Source organism: Callorhinus ursinus, unplaced genomic scaffold, assembly GCF_003265705.2.
Source record: "Callorhinus ursinus isolate GAN/ISIS: 27379988/994484 unplaced genomic scaffold, GSC_fseal_2.0 scaffold38, whole genome shotgun sequence".
NCBI lineage: Eukaryota > Metazoa > Chordata > Mammalia > Carnivora > Otariidae > Callorhinus > Callorhinus ursinus.
The window spans coordinates 1,607,615-1,621,491 of NW_027397100.1; the positions used below are offsets into that span (position 1 = coordinate 1,607,615).

The window sequence follows — 13,877 nt, forward strand, 5'->3', positions numbered from 1 at the left end:
ATACTGGGAGAGATTGCTGAGCTGGTAAGAACCCCCCCTGAGCACCTTCAGACCTTCTTCCCTTCCCCTGGACCCCAGAACATCTGCTCCCGGCCTAGAGGTCCTCAGAGGGCAGCACAGCCAGCAGCCCGAAGACTAAACCCTGAAGCCCATGGTGGCCCAGAGCTGCTCTTCCTCCTGACCCCCGGTTGTGAGCCCTAGCTGGCTGCCCCCTCACTGGCGGCTCCAGGTCGAGCAGGAGTCTTGCTCTCTGCCTGGGCACAGTCCCCAGTCCTCTGCTCCCTGGAGGCAGGAGTGCAGGCCTGGCTGTGGGAGTCTGGGGCCTGCAGATAGACGATGCAGGGCTCTGGACTCCAGACTTAGGTACACACAGGCAGAGGCCACCAGAGACCCAGCTGTGGGGCCAGCAGGGCGTGAAGTTAGACACTGGAGCCCTGGGTTGGGGTGTGAAGGCCCAGGGGTCGTAAGAAGGTGAGCCTGGATGTAGAGGGTGTGGTTCCAGGACTAGCTCCAGGTTCTCTGCCTTCTCGGCCCTCAAGACCCTCACACATTCTTAGGGGGGTTTCTGTATTTCCTTTTACAAATGAAACAAGATGGTGATAAGATGGTAAGGATCAGGGGAGGACGGGGAAGGGATGGGACCTATTTACACGGGAGATGGAGTGAGTTCGAGGTGAGGGGTTGGGGGATCGGGCAGGGAGGGGGAGCCCTGGCAGAGCCATCATCTTCCTATGACACTGGCAGCCTGAGTCCTGCTGCCACCTCAGGGGGAGGGTCCTGGGGTCTGCTCAGCCCCAAGAGGCCCGAGTCTCAGCAGTCCACACCAGCACCCTGGGGCTCCTCCTCCCCGCAGGATGTGTTAAGTGGGGTGCGGCTCGCGGCTAGGGCCCTGTTCGCGACCTGAGTCCCGGTCCTTGTTCTCTGAGCAGGAAGCGGCGGAGCCGGAGCTGTGGCTGCGACCTGACTGCCGGTAGGCGGTACTCAGCTCCTGCAGCCGCTCTGGTGTCGGCCCCCACTTGGCAAAGCCAGGGTCATTCTGTAGGAAGAGCACGGCCGTGTTGTGGACGGCCTTGTAGTGCATTTCTTCCCTGTGGACAAAGGAGCAGCTCAGGGGGGGGGCTCGGCCTGGCGTGATCGGCGCCCCCCACCACGCCCTCCCCGGGCACCCACTTCTTGCAGACGTGCTGAGAGCCACTGCGGTACTCGTGCTCGAAGGCAGGCAGGACCAGCTGGTGGCGTTTGAAGCGGCTCTGCTCCATGCGGGTGAGCGCCGGCGTGGGGGGTTCTCGCCACTCGGGGATGAACACGATGAAGGACAGGGGCTCTGGTGAGCTCTCGAGCAGTTTCTACGGGAGGGGCCGTGGGGTGGACATCAAAGGCTGCCCTCCAGGTGGCTGGCAATCCTGCTTGCCACCCCCACACCCCACCTGCAGCAGCACACCCACCTCGAAGTGAGAGACCATGGCATCCATAAGCTCCTCGCAGAATGGAGGGTTGGCCTCAAAGGAACCACTCAGCGGGGAGAAATCCAGACAGGGCCTGGGGACAGAGGTGAGCATCCTAAGTCCTACCAGGACCCAGGCCCTCCACCAGAAATGGGTGCTGCCCCCACGCTGTCGAAGGGATGGACCCTTGTCGGGCCCTAGGCCAACATGCATCCTTAATTTCATCCTGGGACAAGGTGTGGCCGACCCCATTGAAAGGCTGAGGATGGAGAGGCTCAGGCTTGGGGGCCAAGTCCACCAAGCCACTTAGTGGAAGGGCTGGGGCTCAAACCCAGTTCGGACTCCGTGGTCACCACGGCACAGGCCCCAGCCAGGAGCTCTTGTTGTCTCAGACCTGTCTCCTCTCACCTGTGCTCACTCCCCTCCACCCTCCCGTGTTAGTCTGTAAGGTCGCAGAGGTCTGAATTGTCACTTCCCATGCCTCTCAGTGCCTGGACCAACTCACCGAGAAACCCACAGGCTGGGGTAGGAGCTAGCACAGGCTCCCGGAAGTACAGCGACCAGTCCAAAGTCACACAGCTAGCAATGGGTGAAAGCAGGGACTACACCCAGGACTGCCCAATTCCAAAACCCTAAAGCATTAGGAAGTAGCCGGCCCAGGTGGCATCTCTGCTCTAGAGGAGCCCTTCCCGGGCCCGGACAGAAGGGCCCCGGCAGCCCCTGGCTCTCACCCGCGGGAGCCGAAGTAGCCATCTGTGTCCGGGAAGGCAGAGCAGTACTGGCGGAAGTAGCAGTTGAGCGGCGAGGCGAAGCACTCAAAGCTGACGCCGAAGAGCCGGTGGAGGGCCTCAAAGACGTGCACGGGCAGCGATCCCTGCAGGCCCGTCCCCTCGTAGAGGCCCACGCCAAACATCATCTGCACAGTGGCCGCCGTCAGCCTCCAGGGCTCAGCACGCCCCCCCGCCCCGCCCTCCAGCAGAGCCCCCCGCCCCCCGCTGCCCAGGGCCTGTACCTGGTACCGTCGGAGAAGACACCAGACGCGGGGCAGGAACCTCTCAAAGGCAGCGTCGTCAATGCAGCTGTAGCGGTAAAGCAGCCACTGCGAGGCAGAGAGCGGTCCTTCAACAGTGCTCCCTCCCTCCCTTCCCACCGCCCCCCACCCGCCGGCCTCCTCCTGGGGACCTGCCTCCCCTTCACCCCAGCTCTTACCAGCTTGCTGAAGTAGTTGCGGCTGACCTTGACCATCTCTCCCTTATACCGGATGCAGACCACGTTATTCTCCATATGCATCTCCACGCTGGGCATAGGGGGCGCAGACACGGCCAGCCGTACCGGGTAGCAGTACACCAGGCGGGGCTCCACTTCTGGGGCCTCCACCTCCTCTGTGGGCAGGGAGAGCAGTGAGGGGCCACCCTGCCTCGGCTCTGCTCATTCGCAGTGCCTACTGCATGCCGGGGGCCTCACACACGTGTCCCAGTGACCGGGGGAGGTGAGTCTTGTCGCACAGAGGAGCAGAATGCAGCTCAGACACTTCCGTAACGACATTAACAGCCAGGAAGTCAGCAGGGGCAAGAGGTGGTGGCCTGGGTCAACATGCTCTGTACTGGCACAGGCCCCCAGTTGGCCAGACAGGAGTATGAGAACTGCATTGCTCTCCTAGGGATTACGATGCCTCATTTAGGGAGCTTTCTGGGCCCAGCACTCAGAGTTACCCCTGAGTTCACATAGGAGCCTGTGGCCAGGCACTAGAGCGCCGTGTGGGGAGATGGGGGCTTACAGAAAGCAGGTGCAAACACAAGTCCGCCTGACTGCTGCCCCCCGGCCTGTCTGCACCACCTTCTGTCTCTCCCTTTCCCAGCCCTTCTCCAGTTCCTAGAAGAGGGCTGAAACCCCCGAGCCCAAGGACAGCAGGTCCTGCCCCAGACACTGCTGGGAGAAACAGACTTCCCCAAACCAGCCTGCAGCCTAGAGGCTCAGCCTCGCTTGTCCCTTCCGTCAGGGCCCAGGAAACAGAGTTGATGGCCTCACGGCTGGCTCCCTGCCATTGGCTTCCTACCTGGGATGTTGTTTTCTTTGAGGATGGCAAGGTGCTTCTCACGGATCCGCTTGACGTACTCCAGGGAGATGTGGTAGATCTTACTACAGATGCCCTCCACGGAGTCCTTAGCCGCGGCTGACACGTGGGGGCCACACTGCCTCCGCAGGTGCTCCAGGCGGTCCTGGAGGAGACACTCCTGATCAGGGCTCTAGGGAGCTGGTGGGGGAGGGCTGGAGGCTTCCAGCAGTCCTCGTTTTCAAACACGGCTACTTAACTAGCTGTGTCACTTAGACAAGTCCCTTGGCATCTCTGAATCTTATTCCTCAACTGTTAAGGGAACACAAAATACTTACCGGATAAGACAGTTTGAGTATTAAATGTGATCATTCCCATTAAGGGCTTAACCAAGCCCCCGGCATACAGCAAATGTGCAATAAATGCCAGCACCTCTAGTGGGGGTTACACTGTGCCAGATCCCATGACAATTGCTGGGGAAACAGACAAAGCAGGCACAGTCCCTGCTTATAAAGCATTTGCCAACTACCAGGGAGAGAGACCATTACAAAACGGGGTCCTTGGTCATTGCAGATTTGAGATCTGAGCTTTTAGCAACTGGCAAGGATTTAACTAGGCATTTGTAATTTTGCTGAATCACACGTGTGAAAGTGATGAGTGAAAATGAGTCACTCTGGCTAGTGAGTACACCTACCTTTGTCACTCTACGTGTCAAGTACAGTTACTATCGTGAAGTGCGAAACCTTGTCTCTTGTGAAAAATGATCCTGAAAAGAAAGCCCATTGCTAGTGCTGGTGGAGAGTTAAAGAAGTGACGGGTCTGGGCCAGAAAACAGAATCGCTGCGGACACAGTAAAGCAGGGCATTGAATCTGGTGCCAGTTCTTCACTGTGGCGAACGCACACACCCAAGAAAAGGCAGTTTGTCCATCTGTGTCCAAAAATCTATTCAAGGGAGATGTTCAACATTCATTAAGTTGAAAAGGCAGCTACTTATGGTGTGTGGCCAAGCACAGGATTCCATTAAAGAACCTTAATGGAGACCATCTTTAGGACAGAGCCAGGAGCCTGGACAAACATCTCTACATGCGGGAGTTTGGGGACTGATGAGCATCAAAGGTCTGCTGAACCGCACAACAGGCTGCTGTGGGGTCCTGCCCAGCCTAGGCAGGCAGCTGGAGGAAGGAGCCACAGAGCCTTGCCACTGGCCTCCTTCCCCGGGGCCACTCACCATGTAGTCCTCCTTGGAGGCTGAGTGGTCCTTCCGCAGCCAGCTGAAGGTGTCCTCCACGTTCCATTTGACCACCTTCCTGCTGTCGGGGGATGCACTCCTGCCAGTTGAGGGCACATAATGGAGCCAGCGGTTGGGCATCTGTTCCACGCTTACTCCTCCCACCCCACCTGCACTGACATTCGGGCATCAAGGCTTCCCTCGCAGCCCTTGTGTTGCCTTTGGGAGCTGGCCCTCCTCCTGCCACCAAGAGCGATGACCGAGCTCCATGAGATGGGCCAGAAAGCCCAGGACCTCCCACTCTGATCACACACCCAGCCTGCTGGGTTATGCCGAGAGCAAACCTGGATTCAATGAGCCGCCTCGCGGCCTCTGCGTATTTAAAGAGCAGACGCTTGGCTTCCTCCCGGAACTTGATTCGGGATAACCTGGGACCGAGAGCAGGCAGAGTGAGAGCCCTTCTATACAGGACTGGCCACACACCAACCCCCCCACCCAACCGAGTCGGGCCCAGCTGTGGGCCTGTACCTGATGGGAATGTCATTCATGATTTCACGAAACATGGAAGGTGACACGACCGGTTCACAGTTGCTGGGCAACAGGGGGTCAGAGCCTTTATCCACGACCTTGCGCTCCAGCATCCAGCGGTTGAAAGATTCCCGAGGGGGCTCGATGCCTGTGGAACAGACGAGCTGGTGAAGGTCTGGCTTGGTCAGCAGCCTCCACGCGGGCCCAGCACACGGCAGGGGGATGCGGGCACCGGAGGGGCAGCAGTAAACGGCACTCCGCCTGCAGGCAACATCTCCCCAGGTAGACTCAGAATCGTGAGTTTTCTGCAGAGTGTTAGGAAACGTTACTCGGGAAAAGGGGAAAAGAGAAACGCTACATTTCAGCGAAGTTAAGCAGGCTTCTTTACTAAAGAATGAAAGCTGCAGCTCACTGAGGACTTCCCATTCCACCTCTCCTCCCAGCAGCAATGCCGTGAGGTGCAGGTACTTTTGGTTCTGTGCCCTCTTACAGAGCCACGAGAGGGCTTCGCACATACCTGACGGACAGTAAGCATTCTGGAAGTGTTTATGATGGCGTCTGCAGTTACTGATGCCAGTCTTTCTGTAAGCAGTTAGCGGAGCTGGGGCTCCAGCAGGCCTGTCCCCTCCACAGCCTGCACTCTCAAGTGCTAGGCTCCACTGCGCCATTCCCAAGCCCAGCTCTTGGCTAAGGGTGGGCGGAAACAAGGGTCCTGAGGCCCAGGAGGCAGTTACCCTCTCGCTGCTGGCACAGCTCCCGATAGTGCTGCCGAAGCTTGAGGATGAGCTGGGAGCGAAGCAGCTCCACCTCGGGGTGTGGGGGCAGCACCTCTGAAGGCCCCCGGTGCTTGATGACAGCGTTGGTCTGGATGTCCAGATCCCAGTACACCCTTGGGGCACAGAAAGGAGCACAGAGGAAGGTAGAGGCAAGGGAGTTGGGGTGCCCTGCCACCACACCCCACGGTCCCAGGCACACATGGACGATGGATGCCCCCAAACCAATCAGCAGGGACTCACTCGGTGGGTCGGAGGAAAGCTGCCTGCTGTTTATCTTCGGGGGATGTCCCCCACATCTTCAGTGTTGGGGTTCCTGGGATACTGGGGGAGCTAGGCACCGATGGGCCTGTGGGTGTCACGGGGATTTCAATCTAGAGCAAAAAAGTAGAAGGCACCAGGGTCAAGAGAGACGGCCTATGGCTACCGCACCGGCGCAGCTGGTGAGCTGTGCCCCAGGCCCCCTCCTGACCGACCTGCCACTGCCCAGCCCTCGCAGGGAACCTGCTGGCTGCCCGCTTGGGGCAGCTGCTCACCACCCACGTCCTCACAGCCCGCAGACGCTCACCTTGGGCTTCTTCACACCATTGCCACTTGGCTGCTCTTCCGAGAGCTGCCGCTTTCGGGGCCTGTTCTCAGCCGGGGGGGTTTCCACCAAGCTTGAGTCTTGGGGCAGTGGGGTCGCATTCAGCCCCAAAGGGTCCGACTGGTGGAGGGAGACCAGCAGAGTTGCAACGGGAGCCAGTGCCTTAAGAGTCCCAGTATTACAGAATCCTGATGCCCTCCTGCCCCCAGCTCCTACTGCTCCAAGAAGAGCAAAGGGGGCTGGGATGCAGAAAGAACACTGGGCTCCACCCCTGCCTGCCTCTTACAACTGTGTGACCTTGGGAGAGTTACGTCCCTTCCTAATTCCCTCACCTTCAAAATGGCCGTGCTAAACAGGCCCAACCTCCTGTTGGGAAGATGATTCAATGAGTGCAGGAATATTACCAGTTAATAAGACATCTGGCAGGAGAAGAACCCTCTGTACATGTTAATTTCTCCTCCTTAAACACCAGAATGAGAGGAATAAAGGGAAAAACTCAAGAAATGCTTTTTTTTTTTTTTTTTTTTAAAGAGCAAGACCCCATGGATGAAATTCCTTTGGTGACCCCGAGTATGAGTGATGGCAGGGTAGCCCTGAAATCACATCAGGTTCGAGTCCAGCTCTGCCTCTTACTGGCTCAAGGTCTTGGGCCAGTCATTTCTCATCTCTGACTCTCAGTGTTTTCATCTGCAAAATGGGGCTGCCAACTGGCTTGATTATGCCCAGTAAGGAAAGTCTGCCCCACCTGATAGGGATCCAAAAGCACACGTTCCTGCCAGACAGCCCCCTCACATGGACACTATTCCTAGAACGTGCTTCTCCCCTCTGACAACTTTCACTTCACTAACTTTGTCACCTTAAGTGCTAATTCAAGGAGAAGCATTCCCTGTGCCCTCCCCTCCCCGTGACTTCATGCCCAGCATGCCACACTTCGATCCTTCTGGCTCCTCAGTAGACTGTGGGCCCCCAAGAGTGCAAGGGCAGGACCAGGTCCATCTCGCTTATAACTGCATCACAGGACAGTGCCCAACATGGAGTTCAAGTTCAGCCTCACACACATTACAATCATCTCTTTACGTGTCAATCTCCCCTACATGAGTGTAGGTTCCATGAGGGCAGGGAGTGTGTCTGTGTGTCATTGTATCCCTAGGTCCCAAGATGGGGCTAGGCAAATAAGAGCTGCTCAAGATAGATTTGGGGAAGGCCCAGATGCTAGAAGCTGCTCAGGAGCCCTGCCCTGGGCTGGCACTCACGATCACGTCATGCTGGCCCAGCACAGGCATCTCCCACAGGGACTGGTTGGTGAATCGGTTGAAGTAGTAGGGACGGTTCTCCCTCCGGCTCCAGCACTTCTCCCAACCCGCATGCACCAGTTCCTCTGCAAACAAGCATGGAGCCCAGCCAGGTTCAGGGCTGCTCCTGAGGCATCCTTCCTACCCCGCCACCCTACCCTGCCCCTCGCCAGTACCTGGGAGGTCCTGCACCAGGCGGATGGGCTTTGGAGAACAGGGCTGGCTCTGATTGGAGGTGCCTGGGGAGTGACTCAGCAGGGACGCTTCCTCCCGGGGGCTGCCGTGATTCTCATTGGCCATCTCAGCACCCACACCGGACCTGCCACACAGAGGACCGAAGGGTGTCAGGCCAGCAGGGCATGGAGGTCAGCTCCACTCTCACCCACCAATTACAATCCACTGAGGGCTCCACTGACTACTTGCAGACATGAAGAAATCAATCCAGTCCTGTCCCTGGAGGGCCAGTGTGGTACCAAAGGAGCCCTGGGATCTAAATCCCAGTTCCCCCAACTGCAAAATGTTGCTCCTTCTGCCTGACATACTCTCCCCAATTCTCCACCTGGCTTGTCACGATGTTCACGTGCTCCAGGAAGCGTTCCTGGACTCTCCACCCGACCCCCCTCTGCGGGGCCATGAACACTTCCACTGCGGCACTCAGTCCTATCAGCTGGGTTTATCTACCCATCAGACGGTCAGAACTCCCAGGGCTAGGAACTGGGTCCAGTTCATCTCTCCAGTACTCAGCAGGGTACCTGGACCCAATAGGAACTCTATTCATTCTGCAAATATTTACAAAGCACAGAGTGGCACAGAACACAGAACAGGGTCTGCCCTTGAGAAGCTATTCCCACAAAAAAGAACAGGAGGACCTCTTTCCTGTTCCTACCCAAAAAAATCTAACTGGAACAGAGTGCAGCCCAGAGGGAACATGGCATTTAAGTGGCTGCCTCATTCTGTGCTTCAGGGCAGGAAACAATCTGTTGCTAAAGAAACCAGTGGGACTGAGAAGAAATATCTAATTCAGTCCTTCCTAATCCCCAGGTGAAATGTACTTTAAATACCAGGAAGCAGGTCAGCTCCTTCAGATTTGTAGTCTCCACGACCCCCATCCAAAGCACATCCAGCACAAGCCTCAATGGCCAGTGATTCCCGACCTGGCTGTTAAAGACTCCTAGGGGCCCAACGGAGATTGGACTGGTGATCCCAAAGTTGTTCTCAAGATGTCACAGCACCCAAAGAAATCAAACATTTACCCACAAAAAGAGCACAAAGGCATGTTGAAACATCAGTTATCTTTGCTTGCTGAAATTTTATCAACTCGTTGTGGTCACACTGATTATCTCATGATGATCAGAAGCTCTGATTGGCTGTTGACAACATCATAGGAATCACTGGGACATTAATTTTATTTGTACAGTCATAGATATCTTCGTTAATTTGGAAAGGGAAAAGTGAGCGGTTACTTCGTTGGTACAGCTTGGCAGTAAAAATGCACAGAGCAAGAGAACATACATACAACCAAAGGGGGCAGTCATAACAGAAAGGTTCGGAAGCACGAACCAAGGGGGAGAAAAGGCTTGATTCTCTGGGGAGGAGGGATTCCCGGTGCCTTGGGGCTGAGCCCATATGTCTTAAGCCTGCAAAAGGTCCCTCTTTTTCTCACCCTCTGGGGTCTGCAATGCTAGCATGAGAGGGTTTTCTTCTCCGACCGGATGGACCCCCACGTCACAGGGTCCCAGAGACAGGGGGGAGGCCTGCAGGAAGGCTCAGCGCGGGTGGGTGGGCTGGTCAGCAGTGGAGTGGATGGGGGCCCAGGGAATTCCTTGCATCAGCAACTGCAGAGCAAAGAGAAGAGAGCGTCACAGACCTGTGAAATGCTGCAGCACACGCACTACAGCAAGAGGGGCAACGACACAGAGCAAGTTGGGAGCCCCCAGGACAGGGCAGGGGACACTGTGGGAGATCTGGGGATTTAAGGGACGAAAATGATACTTCTCAAACTTTGCAAACCAAAGGGTTCACCTTCACAGACTTGCAGCCTGCAGTCACACAGGCCCCATGTTGAGAAGGGCCCTAACTGGTTTCATGCTCTATGGCTGTGGTCTTAAAGTTTTCAATACATTTTTAATAAGCTGGCCCGTGTTTTCATTTTGCACACTGGACCCCACAAATTGTGTAGCTGCTCCTATCAACCAAAATATCCCTAAGACAAGAGAAAAGTGAACATACCATTTGGCCCTTGAACAACACAGGTCTGAACCATGTGGGTCCACTTACACAGTTTTCCCAATACAATGTGCTACTATAAACGTATTTACACTTCCTTATGATTTCCTTAGTAACAGCTGCTCTTCCTTAGCTGACTTTATTGTAAGAATACGATGTATAATACACATAATATACAAAACACGTGTTCATCCACTACCTATGTTACCAGTAGGGCTTCTGGTCGACAGGAGGCTATTAGTAAAGTTGTGGGGAGTCAAAAGTTCTACTGGGATTTCCAACCGTGCCGGGATTGGTGCCTCTAACCCCTGTTATTCATGGGCCAACTGTACGTATCAAATCCCAGGGGCACGCTCCCAAGCCACCCATAGTGAGTGAAAAACACACTTCTTTGAATCGATCTTTTAAAACCACAATAATAATCATACATGCAAATGCATTACATAACACAGCATGTTCATCTTTATTGGCAGACAGTTTCCCCAACAAATATCGTGTGACACTGATGCAGTAACTGAACTACGCAGAGACAGCAAGAACAACACAGCTGAGAGGCCAAACGGGGACACTGCAGTGTTTTCAAAGCCAACTGTGCATCTCGAGGGCTTGTAAAACAATTCAGATTCCTGTCCCTCACTTCACGTCCTAGGACTCAGGAATGGGGAAGGAAGATTCATCTCACAAGAATTTGTATTTTTTAAACACACCCCAAAAGGTAGGCCTGGGAAACGGATGACAAATTTTACACCGCTTCAAACCTTCACCAATTTTTTACGATTAAAAAAATTTTCTTAATTTCCCAGGTGATTTGGAAGCAGCAGGTCGGCGGCCGAAGAACCGGCTCTGGGTTTGGGCAGAGGGTCCAGGTCCTTCTGCCGCTTTCCGACTCACAAACAGGAATCATTCGACCTCTGTGGTCTCTATACGTAGAGTCTAGCGTATTGTACACGTTAAGTAAGAAATAACTCTATTATTAAGGTAATGTTTTTATTTATCCAAAGGCTTCCCGGCCCCCGCGCATACCGCAGTCTGACAGCGCCGACCAGCTTAACAACTGTATCTGCCCGACCCGAGGAACCCGCAAGGAAAAGAACCCGGTTACAGGATTGGAGAAAGATGGGGCGGGACCATCTCAGTAATTCACCAATCAGAACCCTCTGACTCAGGAGGGCGGAGTCAAAGGACTGGCAAAATGCGCAGGCGCGGGGGCCTCTCAAGGAGGGGGCTCCCCCCGACACACCCGAGCGCGCGCACACCTTCCCCTCCCCCCAACCCCAGCGGGGGCGGGCTGTTTGGCGCGCGCGCGCCGGCCCATCTCTCGGGCTCCGCCCCCCGCCCCACCGCGCGCTCCCGCCCCCGGGCTGAGGCGACTCAGAGTCGGAGCCCGACACAAAAGCGGTGGCGGCGGCAGCAGCGGAGGGGCCCTAGAGGCCGCTCCGCCCGCGCTCTCCGGGCCCAGCTCCCTCACCCAAGCTACCGGCCCGGCCGCCCACCCGCAGGCCTAAGATGGCGGCGGCGGCAGAGACAGGGCAAGCGGTGGCCCCGAGCGGAAAGCGCCAGAGGGGCCACCGCTGCCCGGCTTCGGATCCTCAGACCCCGGAGCGACTCGCGGCGGGACCATGGCTTCCTGGGGCTCTTACCTGCCCGGAGCGGACTCGAGGGGACGCGGCTACACGTTCTGCTCGACCTCCCGTTTTGCCGCCTCCGCCTCGCCCTCCCCAGCGCCGCTGCCGCCATCTTGTGTCCCGGGCCGGGACTCCGCGCTGCGCATGCGCTGGTACCGCCTCTGAGGGACCTCGCCGCTGCCGAGCCGCCATCTTGAGTGTGGCAGGACCGGCCGACTCCACGGACCCGGCTTGCTTTCGGGCCCCCTCCCCTTCCTCCTTCTTCCCTGTTGTTTCATGCGGGTCTCAGGAGGGCACGGGAGCTTTGCGGTTTGTGGGGTGTGGACTGAGGAAGGAACGAGCTCACAGGCACGTTTCCTGCCTCAGTTTCCCTCCGCGAGCACACCGCCCGGGCTGGAAGACCTGGGTGGGAGGTGCACCGCCTGGGCCGGACTGAGAGTGCGCACCGGGGGGCGCGGGGCGGGCTGGGAACCTGCGGGCGCCCGGCAAAGACGCCGACCCGGGGGCGGAGTTGTGACGCTGCTCTTGGGCCTAGCAGGGACCTGGGTCCTAGCTCCGGCGGGGCTCTGCCGCTTAAATGTCCAGTCGCTTGCCCTCTCTGGGCCCCTGGCAAGAATGTTTTCCAGCCATTTTCCATGTCCAGGATGCAAGCAAATCGAACTCCCACTGTGATGAGGCTACATAAAAGTTACAAGTGCTCTTGTGTAGAAGAAACTCAAAACAGCCGTGGGAGACATAATAAAGGGCTTTGGCAAATTTAGGAAATTATTAACTAAACGCATCAGAAAGGCTCTCCCGACACTAACATACCTATGGCTACTAGTTGCGGTGCTAAGCCGCACTGAGAGCTTAGACCGGCCACCAAAGGCCGGCAGGAGATGCAGTTGCTAGGTACCCCGGCTCCCTGCAGGATTCTTGGGTAGGGGCGGGCCGACTCGCTGGCTCCACCTCTCTCGGGCCGCCTTCGTAAACTGACCTCTCAACCGTAGTAGCTTCAGAGGAATACGAGGTTGCCACCTGCTGTTGGCCTGGCGCGTCCGAAGCGGAGCCAGAGGCTGCAGGTACCCCAGCTGGGCCGCAGCCTCTGCCGTCCGCGGTGCCTGCGCAACGTGCGGCCGGCTGGGGTTGGAGTGTCAACAAAACCGGAGGCAATAGTATGAACTAGGGTATTCATCAGTCCGGCTAGGTTTAGAGCCCTGCTCCTCCATCCTAGATGTGTGGCCTTGAGGGAGTTGTTGGACCTCTTTAAGCCTTAGTTTCCTCTAATGAAAGATAAGTCCGCCTGCCTCGTAGAGGTTTGGTGAGAATTAACTGGGATGACTCCTGTAAAGTACTCAGCATATGTGGTACCTGGCATTTAATAAACGTTAGCTATTACCGCCTCACGGGGTTATGAGGATTGCTCCAAGTAGATTTGAGCCCTCCAAAAATAAACCTGCCCCATATAGGGTGAAGCCAATCCTGCCCTCACGGAGCATCCAGTTCACTCGGGAAGCTTCATAGGAAATCAGATGCCTGGTCCCCACCTCAGACCTACCTGGGGGACCACATGTTCTGCTCTCCCTGGGACAGTCTTGATTTATGGCTGCTGTCCTGGCATAATTATTAATATTGCCTCCTTTCTCAGAAGCCCTGGTTTGGACGATAAGTTATATGGTCACTCTAGACTTACAGATTGCCCAGTTTTGCAAGCTCCGCAGCTAGTTCTTCTTAAAACTGGAGTGTAAAAACCATATAGTCATTGCTGTCTATTCTTGCTTTTATGCTTTCAAAGTATCTTTTCATTTGCTGCTCAGAGTCTCACATCCCAAGTGCCTATTCCTATTTTACCATGCAATCCTCTCTAAGAACTCAGAGTAGAAATGATTGTCAAGTCTACCCGTGGGCAGACTGAGGCTGCGGGGAAGGGTCAGTGGTCAAGTAATTGTACGAGGTAATATGAAGTATTAGAACTGGGGTCTTGAGGCCAGGGTTCCCAGCATCAAAACCCAAAGCCAATTCCATGAAACCACACTGCTTCCCTCTCTTGTGGGGAAGGGAATCTGGACTTTAGGGAAGTGACTTGCCTGAACTCACACCGCGGTCCCGGACAGCTCCACTTCAGACTCACAGTGTCAAGT

The 13,877-nt window shown here is 56.1% G+C and overlaps 1 protein-coding gene across 1 annotated transcript; it reads right to left on the reverse strand.

The window, feature by feature from the left end:
* Positions 1–550: 550 nt before the first annotated feature.
* Positions 551–12,189, reverse strand: PCIF1 (phosphorylated CTD interacting factor 1). Its single transcript, XM_025875371.2, has 17 exons — positions 11,773–12,189; positions 9,570–9,741; positions 8,083–8,225; positions 7,868–7,992; positions 6,597–6,734; positions 6,272–6,402; positions 5,990–6,144; positions 5,256–5,403; positions 5,072–5,155; positions 4,728–4,827; positions 3,502–3,664; positions 2,655–2,827; positions 2,458–2,544; positions 2,177–2,361; positions 1,446–1,539; positions 1,171–1,346; positions 551–1,088 (listed from the first exon to the last, which is right to left on the reverse strand). Exons 3-17 carry the CDS (start codon positions 8,204–8,206, stop codon positions 860–862), a joined length of 2,112 nt encoding a protein of 703 aa, XP_025731156.1. The 5' UTR covers positions 8,207–8,225; positions 9,570–9,741; positions 11,773–12,189; the 3' UTR covers positions 551–859.
* Positions 12,190–13,877: the final 1,688 nt, after the last annotated feature.